The sequence below is a fragment of the Felis catus genome, chromosome D4, assembly GCF_018350175.1.
Source record: "Felis catus isolate Fca126 chromosome D4, F.catus_Fca126_mat1.0, whole genome shotgun sequence".
In the NCBI taxonomy this organism is placed as follows: domain Eukaryota; kingdom Metazoa; phylum Chordata; class Mammalia; order Carnivora; family Felidae; genus Felis; species Felis catus.
The window spans coordinates 6,339,313-6,357,066 of record NC_058380.1 but is presented as its reverse complement, the minus strand read 5'-3'; the positions used below and the strand labels follow the sequence as shown (position 1 = coordinate 6,357,066).

Below are 17,754 nucleotides of genomic sequence, written 5' to 3'. Positions count from 1 at the left end.
ACCGGACAGTGGTTGGGAGAGTGTTTTATTGACTCACAATAATTCATGCCAAGTATTAAAGTATTTCCAATGGACATAGGGATCACAAGCATGGCTGAAGACTAACGTTTGGCTTTAGTTAATTAGTTGGCACCTATGTCAACAAAGAGTTTAATAAAACTCTGTTAGAAAATAGGGTAGGAGAGTGATTGAGAGCAGGGACTGTAGAATTAGGCTGTTTGGGTTTGAATTCTGGGTTTGCTGCTTCCTGTTTCTTTGACCTTGGTTAAGTTGCTGTACTTCTTTCTTTCTTGATGTGCGTAATGGAACCAATGATAGTACCTGAATCAAGAGAGCTGTTAGGATAATTACATGAGTTAATATGTGTAAGAAAACTCAAGCACATTGTAAATGCTGAACATGAGCTGGTAGAAGAATATGTATGTTCTGTCCATAGACATGGGGTAAAATTTCTATAAGAAAAGGACAGAGTCAGTAGATACTGACTGGGTAGGCAGTCTGCTCTGTGTAGTCAATCAAGGACTCAGATGGATAATGGCCCTGTTATATTCAGTATGTGGTTTCTGAGGTTTCCTTAGGGGGCCTCCATACAGCTTGTTAAACTAGGAGAATATAGAGGAGCTCAGTGGAAAGTTTTTATGAATTGGTTTCATTGGTTAGAATTTCATTGGTTAGAATTTCATTGGTTAGAATTCAGTCACAAGATCATACCCAATTGCAAGGGAGGCTGGGACATATAATCTAGCTGGAAAAAGGAGTTTATGAATTTGGAGGGAGAGCTATCAGTGTTGGCTACAGCTGAACATCAAGACCAAATTAGTATTGGTATCCCAGCAAGAAAAGACTACATTGAATTAAAATAGCTATAATGTCATTGGCCTCTATTGAGGTTGTTTTAACAAAGCACTTTTTGAAACTGGTCATTGAATATACTCTAAAAATATGGATGAGGACATTGTTCACGCCATTACATAATGTGCTTTCTAAGGAACTCTAGGAAAAATTTCCCTTTGATCTTAATGCCAAAGTAATTGTGTTTCCTCAAGTGAGAAGTTTTTTTGTTTTACCATCAACCTTAGAAGTATTAGTAATTGTTTAACTGTCCAACATTGGATTGGAAAACTTAGAGCAAATTTAACTTTTTAATTCAACTGATATTTAATGAGTATTTACTGCCTGGCAAGCTTTGAACTAGATACTGAAGATATAGGAAAGAACAAAACATACATGGGTTGGATCCTGCCTGGTGGAACTCACAATCTGGATGAGGGTCTGGGAGTGAAGCTGGAGATACATAATAAACAAATAAATGACTACATAAGTGCAACAATACCAATAAATAAGAGACCAAGGTAGGGGCACCTGGGTGGCTCAGTCAGTTAAACATCTGACTCGATCTTGGCTCAGGTCATGATCTCACAGTTCGTGGGTTTGAGCCCCACATTGGGTTCCACACTGACAGTGCAGAGCCTGCTTGGGATTCTCTTTCTCCTTCTCTCTCTGCCCCTCTCTCCCCATTCAAAATAGGTGGATAAACTTAAAAAAAATAATTAAAAGACCAAGATAAAATTTAAGAGTCATGAAATGACTTTACAGATAATGAATAGGGAAGGAATTTCTCTGAAAAGGTAACATTTAAACTGAGCCGTACAAAAGTTGTTGTACTTCCAGCAGGATGTACAATTTGCACAAAAGCTTTAAGGTGGGATTGAGCTTGACATGATCAAGGGATAGAAGGGAGGCCAGAGTGACAGGAGAGTAGCAAATGAAGGAGGGAGAAAAGCACAAGATGAAATTGGAAAGCTAGCCATATAGGACTTTGAGTGCATGGTCAAGAGTTTGGTTTCCATTCTAAATGCAATGGGAAATTGCTGAAGACTTTAAGCAGGAGAATGATTGATCCTGCTTGTGTTATGGGATCACTTTTGCTACAATGTAGGGACATGGAAGCAGGGAGAACAATCAGGTGATGGGTGTCAAGGTCTGGAAAAAAGCAGATGGTAGCTCAACCACAGCAAGCCTGTGTATTCAGACAGGGAGCATGCATTCCTGGCTTGTGCCCAGGAAGAAGAGGAGACTCCATGGTTTGGGCTTTATTCTTCTTTCCCTACCCTTTCTTGACCCACTTTCCATTTGTGCTTGTTTGTTGTAAGTTAGAGAGCCTTGTGAACAGCTTTAAATTCTTTCTGGATATTCTGTATAATTCTACAATCCTGGGATATAGATCCTTCTTTGTTCCAAAAGTGATTCATTATATTGCTTAGAAAGAATAAATATTGTTGGGGCGCCTGGGTCGCTCAGTTGGTTAAGCATCTGACTTTGGCTCAGGTCATGATCTTGAGGTTCTTGAGTTCAAGCCCCACGTTGGGCTTTGTGCTGACAGCCAGAGCCTGGAGCCTGCTTTAGATTCTGTGTCTCCCTCTCTCGATGCCCCTCCCCCACTCGTGCTGTCTCTCTCTCTCTCTCTCTTTCAAAAATAAATAAACATTAGGAAAAAAAGAATAAATATTATTTCTCAAGAGGTTTGGTATTTCTGGGTAGTCAATTGGGAAGACAGTTGGGACTTCTAGAGAAAGTGGATCCAGAGGACCCAAACTGCTACTTAAGAACAATTTATAAATGTAGATTATGGAGCTCATAAAGAAGTTTCTCTTTGATATTTCTCCTAGATTACATGACAGAGAGTCACTGGGGAATTCTGTGGACAGTCGGGGAAGCTTCAACTTTGGTGGCTATAAAGAGAGGAGTTAAAATTGGGGAACAAAGGGGTGAACGTGGAGAGAGGGAAGTAAGACAGGAGACTACTTCCTCAAAGTCAGGATGGTTATGAGAATGCTCTGGTTTGAACTTCAAGAAGTTACTGGAAATGAATAATGTCACATACACACACACACACACACGCACACACACACAGACATCTATTGAAAAGATAATAGCAAATGTCTGTTGCAAGTCAGCTTTTGGCAAATTAAAGTACCATGATGATCCTTCAATTTGCTAGGGGACAAGAGGCATTGACTGTCCCAGTGTGGGTACGGACAGGGAGTGAATATCCTGGCCATTGTATCCATAATGAACATGCATTTCTCCCTCTCTTCAGCCCTCCTGGCTAGCCCAGTTTCCTTCCTTCCCAGCCAGCACACCACAGCTTGCTACCTCAGTCCACTAGGTCCACTCCTATATTCCCAGAATATATGTCTCTTCATCCTTAGTATCATGTCTGGCTGGGCCTTTAGCAGCCTTTGGTACCTCATTTGACTCAACTATTTTCCTGTTCTATTGAGCATTAAGGTAATCATTTAACTACCTTAGGCATACAGTATATAGAGTAAATGGTTTGTTGAATTTGATTGTTTAATATTTTTAGAAAACTAACAATTTATAGAGATAAATTTGTATGTATGAAACATATGTGTGTATACATAGGTGATATAAAGATATACAGACACACACACAGAGTGTTTGCCTGCAAGAGAGATCAATAACGCGTATGTCTATTGGACACAAAGTAGCTGCCGCCTATGAAGAAAGGGACAGAAAGAACAGGAGGGGAAGAGTAAAGGAACTAGAGCTGACAAAGAGTAGAAGCAAAAATGTCAACATACCCCCTACTTTTAATGCAAAGCATGCTACTGTCAGATAATGTCACAAATCCTGCCACTGGAATCCATGGTTCTGTCCCTAAAGATCTTGTTCTCTTTTATAATCCCAGGCCAGGAGGGGCTCCATTCAATCCCCTTTTATTTGTCAGGTTTGATACTCTTAAGAGGTCTCACTTTAAACAGGCTCGAGAACTCCCATTGGTTTCTCTTAAGGTTATCTCTCATATATATATTATATATATATATACTATATATATATATATTTACATATATATTATATATATATATACACATATATAAATATATATACATATATATATTTCTGATTATTTCAGGAGTGTCTGGTTGCAGATAGAATCAGAGATGCTCACTATTACAAACACAAAGGAGAGCAATAATAAATAAAAGAACTTGGAGCTAGACTATGGGGGCTAAATCTCAGTTCTCCCATTTACTCAGTATATGTCCTTCAGCAAAATTGTTTGCCCTCTCAGTGCCTCAGTTTCCCTATTTATAAAATGATACCAATGAGCATACCTACCTTCTAGGGTTGTTGTAAGAGTTAATTGGGTTAATACACATAAAGCACTTGGAACTGCCCTAGCAACATTTAGAACGCCGTGAAGGTTAACTTGTATCACTGCTTTCCTCTTCAGCTAGGAATTACTACAAGTAGGAGTAGACTGCTCATCCCACCAGTTCTTTCTGATCACTCCTCTCCCACACCAAGCCTGTGTGATGGGATGCCCCACCCTAGAGCAGGATCCGAGGATGTCAGGAAAAGAGGCTGGAGCCCAGTGTGTGGAGTGGTGGACCTTGGGTTTAAGGTGAAGTGCCAGGTGTTTCTTTCCCTTCACCCACCTGTTAGAAGAGCCCATCTGACTGCCCAAGTCTTGTTCAGTCCAGCCCATGTCCAATTCCTTCCCATATTCAACTCATCTCTTATTACTCTCTGGCCAGTAGAAGGTGCTGAATCTCATGGCCACCTCTCATCCTTCTTACTGTACGTCTCAGCTCTGTTTGCTAGGGAAAAGGCCCAGGATTGCTGGCCAGGTGATAAAGAAAGTGTGGGGCTGGGGAAGAATCTTCCCCAAACATGATTGGAGCAAAATACCCTTGGACATTATACCCTCAGCAAGTTCCTCAAAATTTAAGTGACATTTTTCAGACAAATGAACTTTCCTAGTCTGATTTCCTGGAAAAGCCAGATATTCAAAGAAATTGTACGGCCCTGGTGGCCAAACGAGGTCAGTAAATTCTCCCACTGAGCCCCTTCTCAGGCTTGAAAAATTACCTGCTGGCACAGGAACATGTTTGAAACTTGTGGGCGGGGACTGCCTCCGAATATTTGCCCTCCCACAAACTCACCACTGGCCCACTTCAACTCCCACAACTAGGTCCTGAATTGCGGCAAAAGCCACATTCATGTAAGTACTGTCAAGCCAGATGACCAGCCAGTCTGTTTTTCCACAATATGTGTTACTCTCCTGGGACACATGTCTACAGGTATATACCTTTTGATGCAGACAGACTACTTACAGCAGGTTTTTCCAAGGAAATAATCAGACAGGGACCCATGTCATATATACACATAGGTGAGGTCATTTGTGGTTCCATTGTTTTATAATATCAGCAATACTGGAAATCACCTAAGTGGTTCTCAGTAGTGATGGCTTAAATAAATTATGGTGTAGTGATGCAATGAAATACTCACGAGTCATTACAAGTAATCATGGGACCTATAATTGTTGACATGGAAAGATGCCCATGGCAATTCTGATGAGTGATAAAAGAAGTTCAGTGAACAAACAGCATCTTAATATAATGTCATTTATTAAAATTGCATTCATACATGCATGTGTGTCCAGAGAGCTATAGAAAATTATGTTCACCAAAATACTAGTGATTATCTCAGGTGTCTTTGGGTAATCTTATTTATTTATTTATTTATTTATTTATTTATTTATTTAATTTATTGTTATTATTATTGTTTTTAGAGGGAGAGAGAGAGAGAGTGCACGAGCAGGAGAGAGGAGCAGAGGGAGAGAGAAGGAGAATCTCAAGCAGGCTCCACACTCAGCGCAGAGTCCCATGACCCTGGAAATATGGCCTGAGCCAAAATCAAGAGTCGGATGCTCAACCACCTGAGCCACTCAGGCACACTATTTGGGTAATCTTTACTCTTTTCTTTAAAAAAAATATATTTAGCAATGATATAATGTGTCATTTTGCAATCTGAAAAAACAAACTAAACTTTTTACATTTTAATTCTGAGGGGAAAAGAAAGAGCTAGGTTTTAATCATATTTTTATGAATACAATCTTGGGTTGACCATACCAACCAGGTAACAGCATAAGAATAATATAAATAACATTTATTGAGAACTTACTGTGTGTTAATAGGCTCTGTTCTAAGCACTCTCCATGTCTCAAACCATTTAATCTACACAACATTCTACATTTGACATTTACCCCTGTTTTACAGATAATGAAATGATACCAAGAGAGAAAGTCCTTTGTTCAAGGTCTCAGGGCTGGTACAAGATGAAACAGAGAGTTGGGCAGAGGTCTCTGATCATGACCCGTGTGCGGCTCCATGGACAGTTCACCTGCTCTTCATCTGCAGGGAGGTCTGAGAATGGGTGAGTGGATGATAGGAGTAGCACTCTATCCTCTTCCTCTATTGTTCTGAAGGGTCTTCAGCCTCCCATTGGCTACCTGTTCACTTACCTCCTCTCAACTTCAATTTCCTCTTTCGTGAAATAAGAAAGACTTCTTAGACCTCCTGACTTACAATGCATTACTCCCCTCTGTACCATGTATGGACCTAGGAGCTACTTCTGTTGTGGCACTTACACTGCCCCCCACTGTCATCACCAACATCCTATCTCAGGCTGAGAGGCCCCTGGATCCCTCAATGGGCAAGTCGTCAAGACAGGCTAGAAGACAGCTGAGTTGGGCGTTCTCTGTGCCTGCATTTACCACTCTCTACAATAATTCTGTTCATGTGTCATTCTCCCCACTGGACATGGCTCCTCAAAGCAAAGACAATGTCTTGAGCACCTCTGCCATCCCCAGTGCCAGGACCATAACATTGTTCGATTAAACAACACCCTTTGTGGAGTGAATAACTAGAAATTATGGCCATGTGGCCTTATGCTATCAGAGTAACAGTCTGGGAAAGCAATGCTTGCATCTGAATTTATTTTTAGTGTTCTGTTTTCTACCTTCTCTGGCACCACATTCAGAATAGAAATGTTCATTAAATAAAGAAGTCGTTAATTTTTAACATGCCACTTATGCAAAAGGCACCAGCAGGCCCTGTTTTATATGAATTACCTAATTCAAGAAATACTAGGCTTTCTTTTTTTTAATTTTTAATGTTTATTTATTTATTTTGGGAGAGAGAGAGAGACAGAGAGAGCAAGTGGGGGAAGGGCAGGGAGAGAGAGGGAGACAGAGAATTCCAAGTAGGCTCTGCACTGTCAGCGCAGAGCCCACTATGGGGCTCGAACTCATAAACTGTGAGATCATGAACTGAAATCAAGAGTTGGATGCTCAACTGACTGAGCCACCCAGGTGCTCCAAGAAATACTAGGCTTTCTATCTAAGTTAGAAAATATTACAAAACTCCATCTCGTACTTCAGGCATTTTACCACAATCCCTCAGAGCAGCTAGTGGGGAGTAGAGGCTGATTCAACGTTTCCACCCTCTGTGTCAACTAATGTCTACTTTACACATAGTCCCACCTCTCTGCGATTACTATGGCTTCTAAATCCCCACATGCCACGAGTTGGGTCAGTAACTCATGTCTGAATGCTTACATATTACCCCCCCCCCCCAAGGGTAAACCGAGGATCCTGATATCTGCTTTTCTTACAAAAGAAAATCCAAGAAACATAGACAGATACAAGGCACATATTCAAATAGCCACTTTTGGCCGGGGAGTTCTCCCTTTCTCTTCCTCCCTTTTACTCGCTTTTCTTCACAAGGGTGGTGGTGAACAAAGTAATCAAACCTAGGGATTCTCTAATGCTGAGCCATCAATTAGGGCATGCTGATGACATCAAAATCACCTGTTTTCAAAGTTTCAAAAACATGCATATCTCTGCACCTCAACCATGGAGATTTTCAATCAAAAGGTCTGGGGGAGTGTCCAGGCACCTCTATGTTTTTAAAGTTCCCCAGGGGATTCTGATGTGCAGCCAGGTTTGGGAAAAACTGATATGGGTCAGTCTCCTCAAAACGTGAGTCAGCTGTCTTCTCCTGTCTCTGACTGTATTTGAAAAGATGAAAATATGAATCATTTCACTTTCTTTTTTCTTTTTTTAAATGGAGTTGAAACCAAGAGTCAATGTGAGAACTTCTTATTTCCTTTATCTGAGGTTGAGTTTAGGTGTCCCCTCCACTTGACCAGGCACTGCGTCTCCTCCTAAAGATCTCTAAGGGCAAAGGATGCCAATCTAGACTTCAGGAGAAAGATTCCCTCCTCCATTCCACTCTGGGACCTTGTTGTAGTTGTGGTGAACCGTGGTTAGGGAATTCCTGGACGAAAGGGCTATGTGATGCTATGATTTCTAAAAGAAATACACATTTGGCCTTTGGTTTCTGTTTCTGGCACAGAGCTCCTCAATACCTTGGAATTCCCTAAGTGATGAAGACTGTAAATGTGTTTCTGTTATGTTAGTGGGGTGACTTATGGATGCACCTAAGTTTGGGGCTGGTTTCCAGGTGAACCAACCAGTGATTAGAGACACGAACTTTGGAGTTTTAACGCCCTGACCTCCTGACAATAGAGACGTGTCAGAGGTTAAATCAATCACCAGTGCCCAATGATTTCAACCAACAATCATGCCTATGGAATGAAGCCACTAAAAACCCAAAAGAGGGGCACCTGTGTGACTCATTCGGGTAAGTGTCTGACTTTGGCACAGGTCATGATCTTGCGGTTCAAGGGGTTCAAGCCCCATGTCAGGCTCTGTGCTGACAGCTCAGAGTCTGGAGCATGCTTCGGATTCTGTGTTTCCCCCTCTCTCTGCCCCTCCCCCTGCTCACACTCTGTCTGTCTCTCTCTCAAAAATAAATAAACATTTTTTAAAAATCAAAAAAAAAAAAAAAGGAAAAGGTTCAAAGAGCTTCCAGGTTGTGGCATCAGAATGCTTCTATATGCCACTGTGCTGGGCTCAAACTCTCTCAGGACAGGAGGGCCTTTGTTCAGATCTCACCCTTTGTATCTCTTCATCTGGATGTTGATTAGTATTTTTAATATCCTTTGTAATAAATTAGTAATCTAGCAAGTAAATTGGTTTCCTGAGGTCTGTGAGCCTGTCTAGGAAATTACTCAAACCCAAGGAGGGGTGGTGGGAACCTCTGATCAGTAGCTGGTCAGTCAGAAGCACAGGTGACAGTCTGCACTTGTGACTGGTATGTGAAGTGGGGACAGTCTTCTATCACTGACCCCTCCACCTGTAGAATCTGATACTACCTCTGGGTAGATAGTGTCAAAATTGAGTTGAATTGTAGGACACCCAGCTGGTATCCAAGAACTGCTTGTTGGTGTGGGAAAAAACTCACCCCCAACACACACACTGAAATGGGTACACAATTTTAAGCTGGTTCTGGGGATCCTTCAGTCCTGAGTTCCTGGGACCACACTAGGTTCATCTCAGAGCAGGCCTCAATGTCTGGGGCCAACACTCTTGCCTCCCTCTGTCCCTCAAGAGATGAGCCAAGACCAGGAAAATGGAGGAATGTTGGGATGCACGTAGACAATTTAGTTCCTTAACTGTCTCTACCTTGTCCTTCCCCCAAAACCACCCTAGAAATGACGCCATGCCTATGTCAGCATGTAGCAGTAAGGGGATCTCAAGCTCTGCTGCTCCTCTGTGTTATTAGAACTGTCTGGTGTAATGGAGGCCACTTGAGCAAAAATGGTAATTCTACCAGCTACCTAGGCAGACCTGACACTGGAACCACAGGCCAGTCTGCAGAAGGGACTGGAATGAGGACCAGAATTCTAGTCAGGGCTGTCTCTCCCTTCCCTTCTTTGGTTTCCCTCTGAAGAGCTTGCCTAGGCTACATGGTGAAGAGGCCTTCTGCCTTCCTGCCCATCCCCCTGCCTGATGGGTAGAGAGAAACCTTCATCGTATCTCAGTCCAATCTCATACCTCACAGGTCACTTATGACTCAGCTCAGTTCCAGCTCTTTTAACAACTTTCTGATATATAATTCACATACCATACAATCCACCCCTTTAAAATATACCATTCAACGGTTTTTTGTATATAAACAGAGTTGTGCAACAATCAGTACAATAAATTTTAAAACATTTTCATCATCCTGTAATGAAACCCCATACCCTTTAACAGTCACACCTCTATATCCCCTCCTAGTCCGAGTCCTCAGCAACCACTAACTACCGTCTGTCTCTAGGGGTTGTCTGTTAAAGACAGTTCATATCTGTGGACTTATACAGTATGTGGTCTTTTGTGACTGGCTTCTTTCACTGAGCATGATGTTGTCAAGGTTCAGCCACACTATAGACTGAATCAGTACTTCATTCCCTTGTAAGGCTGAATTATTTTCCACTGGATGGATACACAAAAGTGTATTTATCCATTCATCAGCTACTGGGCAGTTGAGCTCTTTCCACTGGGGGCTATTATGAATAATGCTGCTAGGAACATTGGGGTACACTTTTTGTATGGACATACATTTTCATTTTCTCTTGGTTATATGCCTAGGAGTAGAATGCTGGGTCATATGGTAACTCTACGATTAACATTTAGGGGAACTGCCAGAGCCCAGTTCCACTTGAAATTCCAGTCTCACATCCTTTTCAATCTCCCCCTACTCCAGGAACAGGGTAAACATGTGGGTCAGCTCTCTTGGAGTGAGAGAGGCAAATATCCCCAGGATGGGTCTGGGTCAGGCCAGTGATGGTACTCTAATAAAGGCCAAGGACCCCTGTGCCTGTGGCTTATCCCCCTTCTGTGTCCCTTGAGGCCACAGGAACCATGGAGTTTTTAATGGCCACTGAGGGCAGGAAGACCTGGGATGAGGGGTGCCTCCATTTTCATCATCCCTGAAAACAACCCCACAGCCCTTCTGACATCCCAGAAATAGGGTACTGTAGGGAACCTCTCACCTTCAGAAACCCCAGGCAAGCAGCAGGTGTTACATTTTATGAAAAGCACTTTCAAACTTCAGGATGTCCAGCATCCCTTTCTTCCCTCCCAAAGATGAGAGGAGAAGAGAACAGTACATATCCCCTCCAGGACCCCAGAAGGTCCTTCTGGTCTCTGGAATCCCTCTCTTGTGTTTTAAATTTGAAAGGCTGGTGGAAGGGGTGCCTGGGTGTTCAGTAAGTTAAGCTTCTGACTCTTGATTTTGGCTCAGGTCCTAATCTCAGGGTTCGTGAGTTCAAGCCCCACATCAGGCTGTGCACTGACAGTGCCTGAGCCTGCTTGGGATTCTCTTTCTCTCCCCCTCTCTGTGCTCCTCCCCTGCTTGCATGAGCTCTTTCTCTCCTTTTTTCTCAAAATAAATAAATAAACTTAAAAAGAAAAAAAGAAAAAGAAAGAAAGGAAGGAAGGAAGAAAAGAAAGAAAAGAAAGAAAGAAAGAAAGGAAAGAAAGAAAGAAAAGAAAAGAAAAGAAAGGTTGACCAGTTCAACCTCTCCCACCCCTGCCTTTTCCACCCTCATTTCTCAGCCCTGTGCCTCAGAGACTCCCCTTACTGAGGTCTGACAGTTGTGACTTCAGTAACTTTATTCTCCACAAGGAGCTATCTCAAAGGAACTTCTTCCCTACTAGTCAACTGAGGGGAGATGGACTGGGGAAGTACTTCATCAGTAGCTCCCATGAACCCATTCAACTTAAAATAAACCTCCCTTTTATCTGAGTTGCTTTCAGAGAATGAGCCAAACTTTGACCTCGTTCCTTCTAAAAATAAACACCCATCTCTGTTGCTCTGGCCAGAACACCCTTCCCCACCTTCCCTTCCCTCATATTAAGGCAAGGTCTTCCTTAGCAGGTAGAGATCAGGTGGGTCACTAGAGGCCGACCTCCAGTCCCTGGACTCATCATGAGTCAAGGAAGACTGGTTTCCAGGGAGGCCCCAGGTGGTCTCCTCCCTTCTCTCTCTGCCTCCAGTTGCCTGTGACCTTTTCCATCTTCAAGAGAGGGGGCTAGCCATCATTGCCATTCATCACATTCCACATCAACACACATCAAAGCCTTAGTTGCTCAAAGAGGTAAAAGAACTGTATGCTGAAAACCATAGAAAACCTATGAAATAAATTGAAGAAGACACAAAGAAATGGAAAAACATTCCATGCTCATGGATTGGAAGAACAAATATTGTTAAAATGTCGATACTACCCAACACAATCTACACATTCATTGCAATCCCAATTGAAATAGCATCAGCATCCTCCTCAGAGCTAGAACAAACAACCTAAAATTTATATGGGACCACAAAAGACCCAGAATAGTCAAAGTAATGTTGAAAAGAAAACCAAAGCTGAAGGCATCACAATCCCGGATTTTAGCCTGTACTACAAAGCTGCAATCATCAAGACAGTATGATATTGGCACAAAAACAGACACATAGACCAATGGAATAAAATAGAGAACCAGAACTGAACCCACAAATGTATGGCCAACTAATCTTTAACAAAGCAGGAAAGATTATCCAATGGAAAAAAGTCTCTTTAGCAAATGGTGCTGGGAGAATTGGACAGCAACATGCAGAAGAATGAAACTAGACCACTTTCTCACACCATACACAAAAATAAACTCAAAATGGATGAAAGACCTAAATGCAAGACAGGAAACCACCAAAACCCTAGAGGAGAAAGCAGGCAACAACTTCTTTGACCTCAGCCTCAGCAATTTCTTGCTCGACACATCTCCAAAGACAAGGGAATTAAAAGCAAAAATGAACTACTGGGACCTCATCAAGATAAAAAGCTTCTGCACTGAAAAGGAAATAGTCAACAAAACCAAAAGGTAACTGATGGAATGGGGAAAGATATTTGCAAATATATTGGATAAAGGGTTAGTATCCAAAATCTTTAAAGAACTTACCAAACTCAACACCTGAGAAACAAATAATCCAGTGAAGAAATGGGCAGAAGACATGAATAGGCACTTTTCCAAAGAAGACATCCAGGTGGCCAACAGATACACCAAAAGATGCTCGACATCACTCAACATCAGGGAAATACACATCAAAACCACAATGAGATACCACCTTACATCGGTCAGAGTGGCTAAAATTAACAACTCAGGAAACAACAGATGTTGGTGAGGATGCGGAGAAACCGGAACCTTCTTGCACTGTTGGTGGGAATGCAAAATGGTGCAGTTACTCTGGAAAACAGTGTGGAATTTCCTCAAAAAATTAAAAATGGAACTACCCTACGACCCAGCAATAGCACTACTAGGAATTTATCCAAAGGATACAGGAGTGCCAATTCAGAGGGGCACATGTACCCCAATGTTTATAGCAGCACTTTCAACAATAGCCAAATTATGGAAAGAGCCCAAACATCCATCAGCTGATGAATGGATAAAGATGTGGTGTGTGTGTGTATACACACACACACACACACACACACACACTCACACACGAATACTACTCAGAAATGAGAAAGAATGAAATCTTGCCATTTGCAACAACATGGATGGAACCAGAGGGTATTATGCTAAGTGAAATAAGTAAGAGAAAGATATCATATATTTTCACTCATATGTGGAATTTAAGAAACTTAACAGAAGACCATGGGAAAAGGGAAGGGGAAAAAATAGTTTCAAACAGAGAGGGAAGCAAACCATAAGAGACTCTTAAATACAGAGAACAAACTGAGGGTTGATGGTGGGCAGGGTGGGGAAGGGAAAATGGGTGATGGGCATTGAGGAGGGCACTTGTTGCGATGAGCACTGGGTGTGGTATGTAAGTAATGAATCATGGGAATCTACTCCCAAAGCCAAGAGCACATTGTAACATACACTGTATGTTAGCTAACTTGACAATAAATTATATTTAAAAAAATAAAATAAAACCTTGGTTTCTGACTTTGGGGAGGTTGCTAAGGCTAGTTCCAGATAAACTCCTGACTCCTTGAAATTCTCACCTCTTCCCAAGCTCTTGGTCTTTGTTCATTTCTCCAAAACCCTGGGTGCACTTTTTTTCTCATTCTTAGGCTGGATTCTTTTATTTTTTCTCTATAAGGCCAAGCAGGGTGGGAAAGGTTGGACTTGTTGTTTGGATCTCAAACAGTTAACACTGATTTATCTCCTGCTATTGGACAAGGACTCTTCTAGATGCTTTACATGAACATTTACATCACATTACATTATATACACTGCATCTGGGGGAAAATATCTGGGGAAGAAAGAATAGAAGTGAATTCTGCCCTGCATTTACAAAGTGATCCTGGTAAAGCAGAACAATCTCTCTTTGCCTCAATTTTCCCTTCTATGAAATGGACCTTGGAGGCCTTGGAGACTGGTGGTAGACACTGGTGAGGTCATTATTATGCTTATCATATTGCAGTATTTGTGACCTACGTTCTAATTTTCCATTAGTAAGTATCAATGCAACATGGAGGGGTCTGTATTCTGCATGTCAGCTATGCCTCAGGGATCTTTTGTGATAAAGAGAACGACACTAAATTAAATAAACTGGAAACAAACATAAACCCTTGGCCAAGTTCTTAAACTGATTTCTTGTTGCTGTTGGTTAGCAATTAAACTGTACTGTCCATTACTGATTTTTGATGATTATTTCCACATCTTTACAAAAGTCATCTGTGTCCATGGCAAGTTATTTAGGAAATAAAATAGAAGTCACAAGAAGAAACTAAAACATCACCTGCAAGTCCTCCACCCAGAAATGCGCTGTTAACACTGGTATCTACCCCTCCGGTGTTTCGTTGAGGCATATGGATTTCTGAGGCAGTAAAATGTGCTGAGATTCCAGTTTGAGTTTCGTTTGGGAACTTTGTCAAAACTCCCGGCCCTTCTCTGGGTTTGAGATGAGTCTTTTTGTCCCCCCAAACCTCAGTTGCTCAGCAAGAGCCCAGAGGAAAGAGTGGAGGGAAGAGGTGGACAGAGAGGGAGGGGGCTTAGAGCACAGAGGGAGAGATACAGCGGGGAGTGGGTCTCCCCCTTCAACACAGGCAGAACTCTGGTGGATGGTGTGGGGATCTTGAAGACACTAAACTCTGAGAGCCACACGGGGGACCTATGCCCTTTCTTTAGACTATCACGGTAACTGGAGAAGGTCAGGTAAGAGCAGGCATCTCCCCTGAAACCACACACCCAGAGCTGTGGGTGGAGAAGCAGGTCCCCAGAGGAAGTCTGGCTTCCCACAGACACAGCCCCATCCTTGAGGAGTAGGCAGCCAGTCCCGTTTGTAGCCAATACAAGTTTTATTCCTTCTTGTTTAACGGATGCAGTTGAAAGAACAAGGAAGAAAGAAGAAGGCTGCTTTTTCAGAAGAAAACCAATTAAGGCACGTCATGGAGAGAGTACGAGAAAATATTAGATAAATGCGGCTAAGAACACACATCCTACATGCACCTCAGAGCCTTGTCCCTGCTCAGGCCACACCTATGAGCCCAAGGGGATGGGGCGGCAGGAATGGGTTGGTCATCCAGCCTTGCGCTCAAGTTGGCCTGTTCTGCACCCACTTTGAGTCTCACTGCTGGAAAGCCTCACATGTAGTGGGACCACAGAGGCCTGAGTCCAAATTCAGCCATGCAGCTGAGGAAGGGTTGCTTGACCTCGACTCTTTCTTCATATGTAAAATGGGCCCGATGGTATGTAGACCACACATTGCTCCGAGAATGGAGTCCTGTAGTGGGTCAAACAATTTCCCCAAATATTTATGTCCACCTGGAGCCTCAGAATGTGACCTTATGTGAAGCAAGGTATTTGCAGAAGTGATTAGTTAAGATGAGGTCATCTTGGATTAGGGTGGGCCCTAATCCAATGGCTGGTGTCCTTCTAAGAAAAGGAAAGGACACTCAAAGATACACAAGAGAAGAAAGTCCTGTGAAGATGGAGACAGAGATTGGAGTGATCAGCTACAAACCCAGGAGAGTGGCCAAGGCTTGCCAGAATCACACCGCAAGCTGGGAATCAGCAAGAGGGCATTCTTGACTGGAGCCTTTAGAGGGAGTGGCCCTGTGACACCTGATTTCACCCACCTTGCCTCCAGAAATGTGGGCAAACCTTGAGCACACTGTCTGCTGTCTTAATCCACCTAGTCTGTGGTAACTTCTTACAGCAGCACTAGGAAACAAAGGCACCTGCAAAAAGTCCCTGGCACACAGCTAGAATGTGTTGGTGTTCTCTTCCTCCCCTTTTCCTACTAAGTGCACCAGCTTCTTCAGGGACACATTGCAAGGTGCACCTGAGGGCAGAGGAGCAGTGCTTAAAAGCAAAACCAAAACTTCTCAGTAGGCTGGGTTTCAGCCAGTTCCTCAGACTTAGTTTTGGTTTGAATTACCCTCGTGTTACAAGGAAGCCTGAGCTAGATGGAGATGATGTCTTTTCTTCTCTTCCCTAACGTACCTTACGTGACAGCTTTTTGTGGCCCGTCCTCACATGTCCCTCTGCCAGCTGGGAAGAATCCTGGCTGGGAGCTGAGGCTTGTTGCAGTGGTTTAGGGAGCAACCTACATTTTTTTTTGTTTTGTTTTGTTTGGTTTCCGCTGTTTGTTCAGTTGACTCCTATGACAGAGTCTGACGCAGGAGCTACTGTTTGTTGTTTCTTTTCTTTAATGTCTTTGCCTGTGGAGTGGGGCCAAGTTCTGATGTGAGTATCCAGTAGGTTGAGATTTCCTCCTCACTGAACTGGTGTTGCAGACGATGACGAGGCTGCCACGGTCAGGTAAGTGTGGGCACACTTTCCCTTCACATCATCGCAAGCAGGAGAACATCTGCCTCGGCAGTTATGTTCAGGCACGCTAACAAGCTAACATCTTGCTGTCTCCAAAATAGTGAGATTTCTTAAGCTCGCTCGTATACGTATTACTCATGTTGGGAAGATTTATGAGCTGAGATTTTTTTTTCCTGCACAGAATAAATATGCAGTGCAAAGAAAAAAAAATTAACTATCTTGAGATTGTCTCTCAGCTTAGAATTTGGGGAAGGTTAATGGAACTTAAAAATTTGTTTTTTTGTTTTGTTTTGTTTTTTGTTTACTTCAGATCTCTGGTTGTAACTATCCCTTTGGCAGGCAGGCAGCGTTCCAGACTAATCTGCGTTTACAAGCTATGCTCTAAGAGTAAACTGTTTAAAACAAAGAAAAGCAACAAAAAAACCAACTACAATTAAATTAACTTATAGTACGTGCAACTGTTAGTTTTAATTAGAATAGAGGCTTACTAAATTAGATTCGACGCCTACTAAAAGACTTACTTTTCTATATAAAACGATTAGAGCAAGATTAGCTAACTGAAAGAACACTGTTGCTATGTATTGCTCACTGCCTGGGTGCAAATAGTAGAAAAGAGAGGACCGTGGATTTCATGTGGGAGAGGATTGAAGTGAGCAGCTTGAGTGAAATTGCCTATGAATAAGCTTTCTATTCCTGAAATTCTATGATTCTGTGCAAGGGAATTGCCGACATCGATTAACACAGTGCACAGTAAGAATATTCAGTGTGAATAGTAATCAGACGTAGTACCCAGAGTTAAATGCCAATTGACTGGATATTCTCTGAGCTCCCTTCCAAGCCCAAGAAGTCAATGAATGCATGAACACCATATCGCTCCTGCCTCTCAGAAGTGGTCTATGCGCCTTCATTACCTGAACTCTCTCTACCAGCAGCTCTTGCTCACCTGCAGCTTCCAGATGTGCTCTCCCCAGATTTCTCTTTCTCGGGAGCCTTTCCATTCGACTGGAGGTCTTCAGGGGCAAGGACTGTACCTTTTAGGTTCTCTGAAACTCAAGTGCCTGGCACAGTGCCTCAATCATGCAGAGGTGCTCACTGGGTGCCTGTTGAGTTGGAAAACGATTTGATTTGATGAATCCACAGTTGAATCGCCAGATGTGGGTCATTTGTGCGTTTGTGGAACACACAGGGAGCAGATGGGGGTTGGTTTGAGAAGGATACAGTGCAAATGAGCTCAGAGGCAG

The 17,754-nt window shown here is 42.6% G+C and overlaps 2 protein-coding genes across 10 annotated transcripts in view; both read left to right on the top strand.

Annotated features, from left to right (window-relative positions):
* CD274 (CD274 molecule) overlaps positions 1-5,618 on the top strand; it is a 44,901-nt gene extending 39,283 nt beyond the window's left edge. The window contains exon 8 of the transcript XR_006588480.1: positions 5,600-5,618. The gene's annotated coding sequence lies outside the window, so the exon portion shown is untranslated. The remainder of the gene's footprint in view (positions 1-5,599) is intronic.
* A 93-nt stretch (positions 5,619-5,711) lies between these two features.
* Positions 5,712-17,754, top strand: part of PDCD1LG2 (programmed cell death 1 ligand 2) — a 111,637-nt gene continuing 99,594 nt past the window's right edge. For 6 of the 9 annotated variants that reach the window (XM_045042446.1, XM_023242193.2, XM_023242194.2 and 3 more), the window contains exons 1-2: positions 5,712-5,772; positions 6,087-6,243. In XM_045042446.1, coding sequence (XP_044898381.1) covers positions 6,198-6,243 — 46 coding nt within the window. In that variant the 5' untranslated portion in view covers positions 5,712-5,772; positions 6,087-6,197. 9 annotated transcript variants of the gene reach the window in all.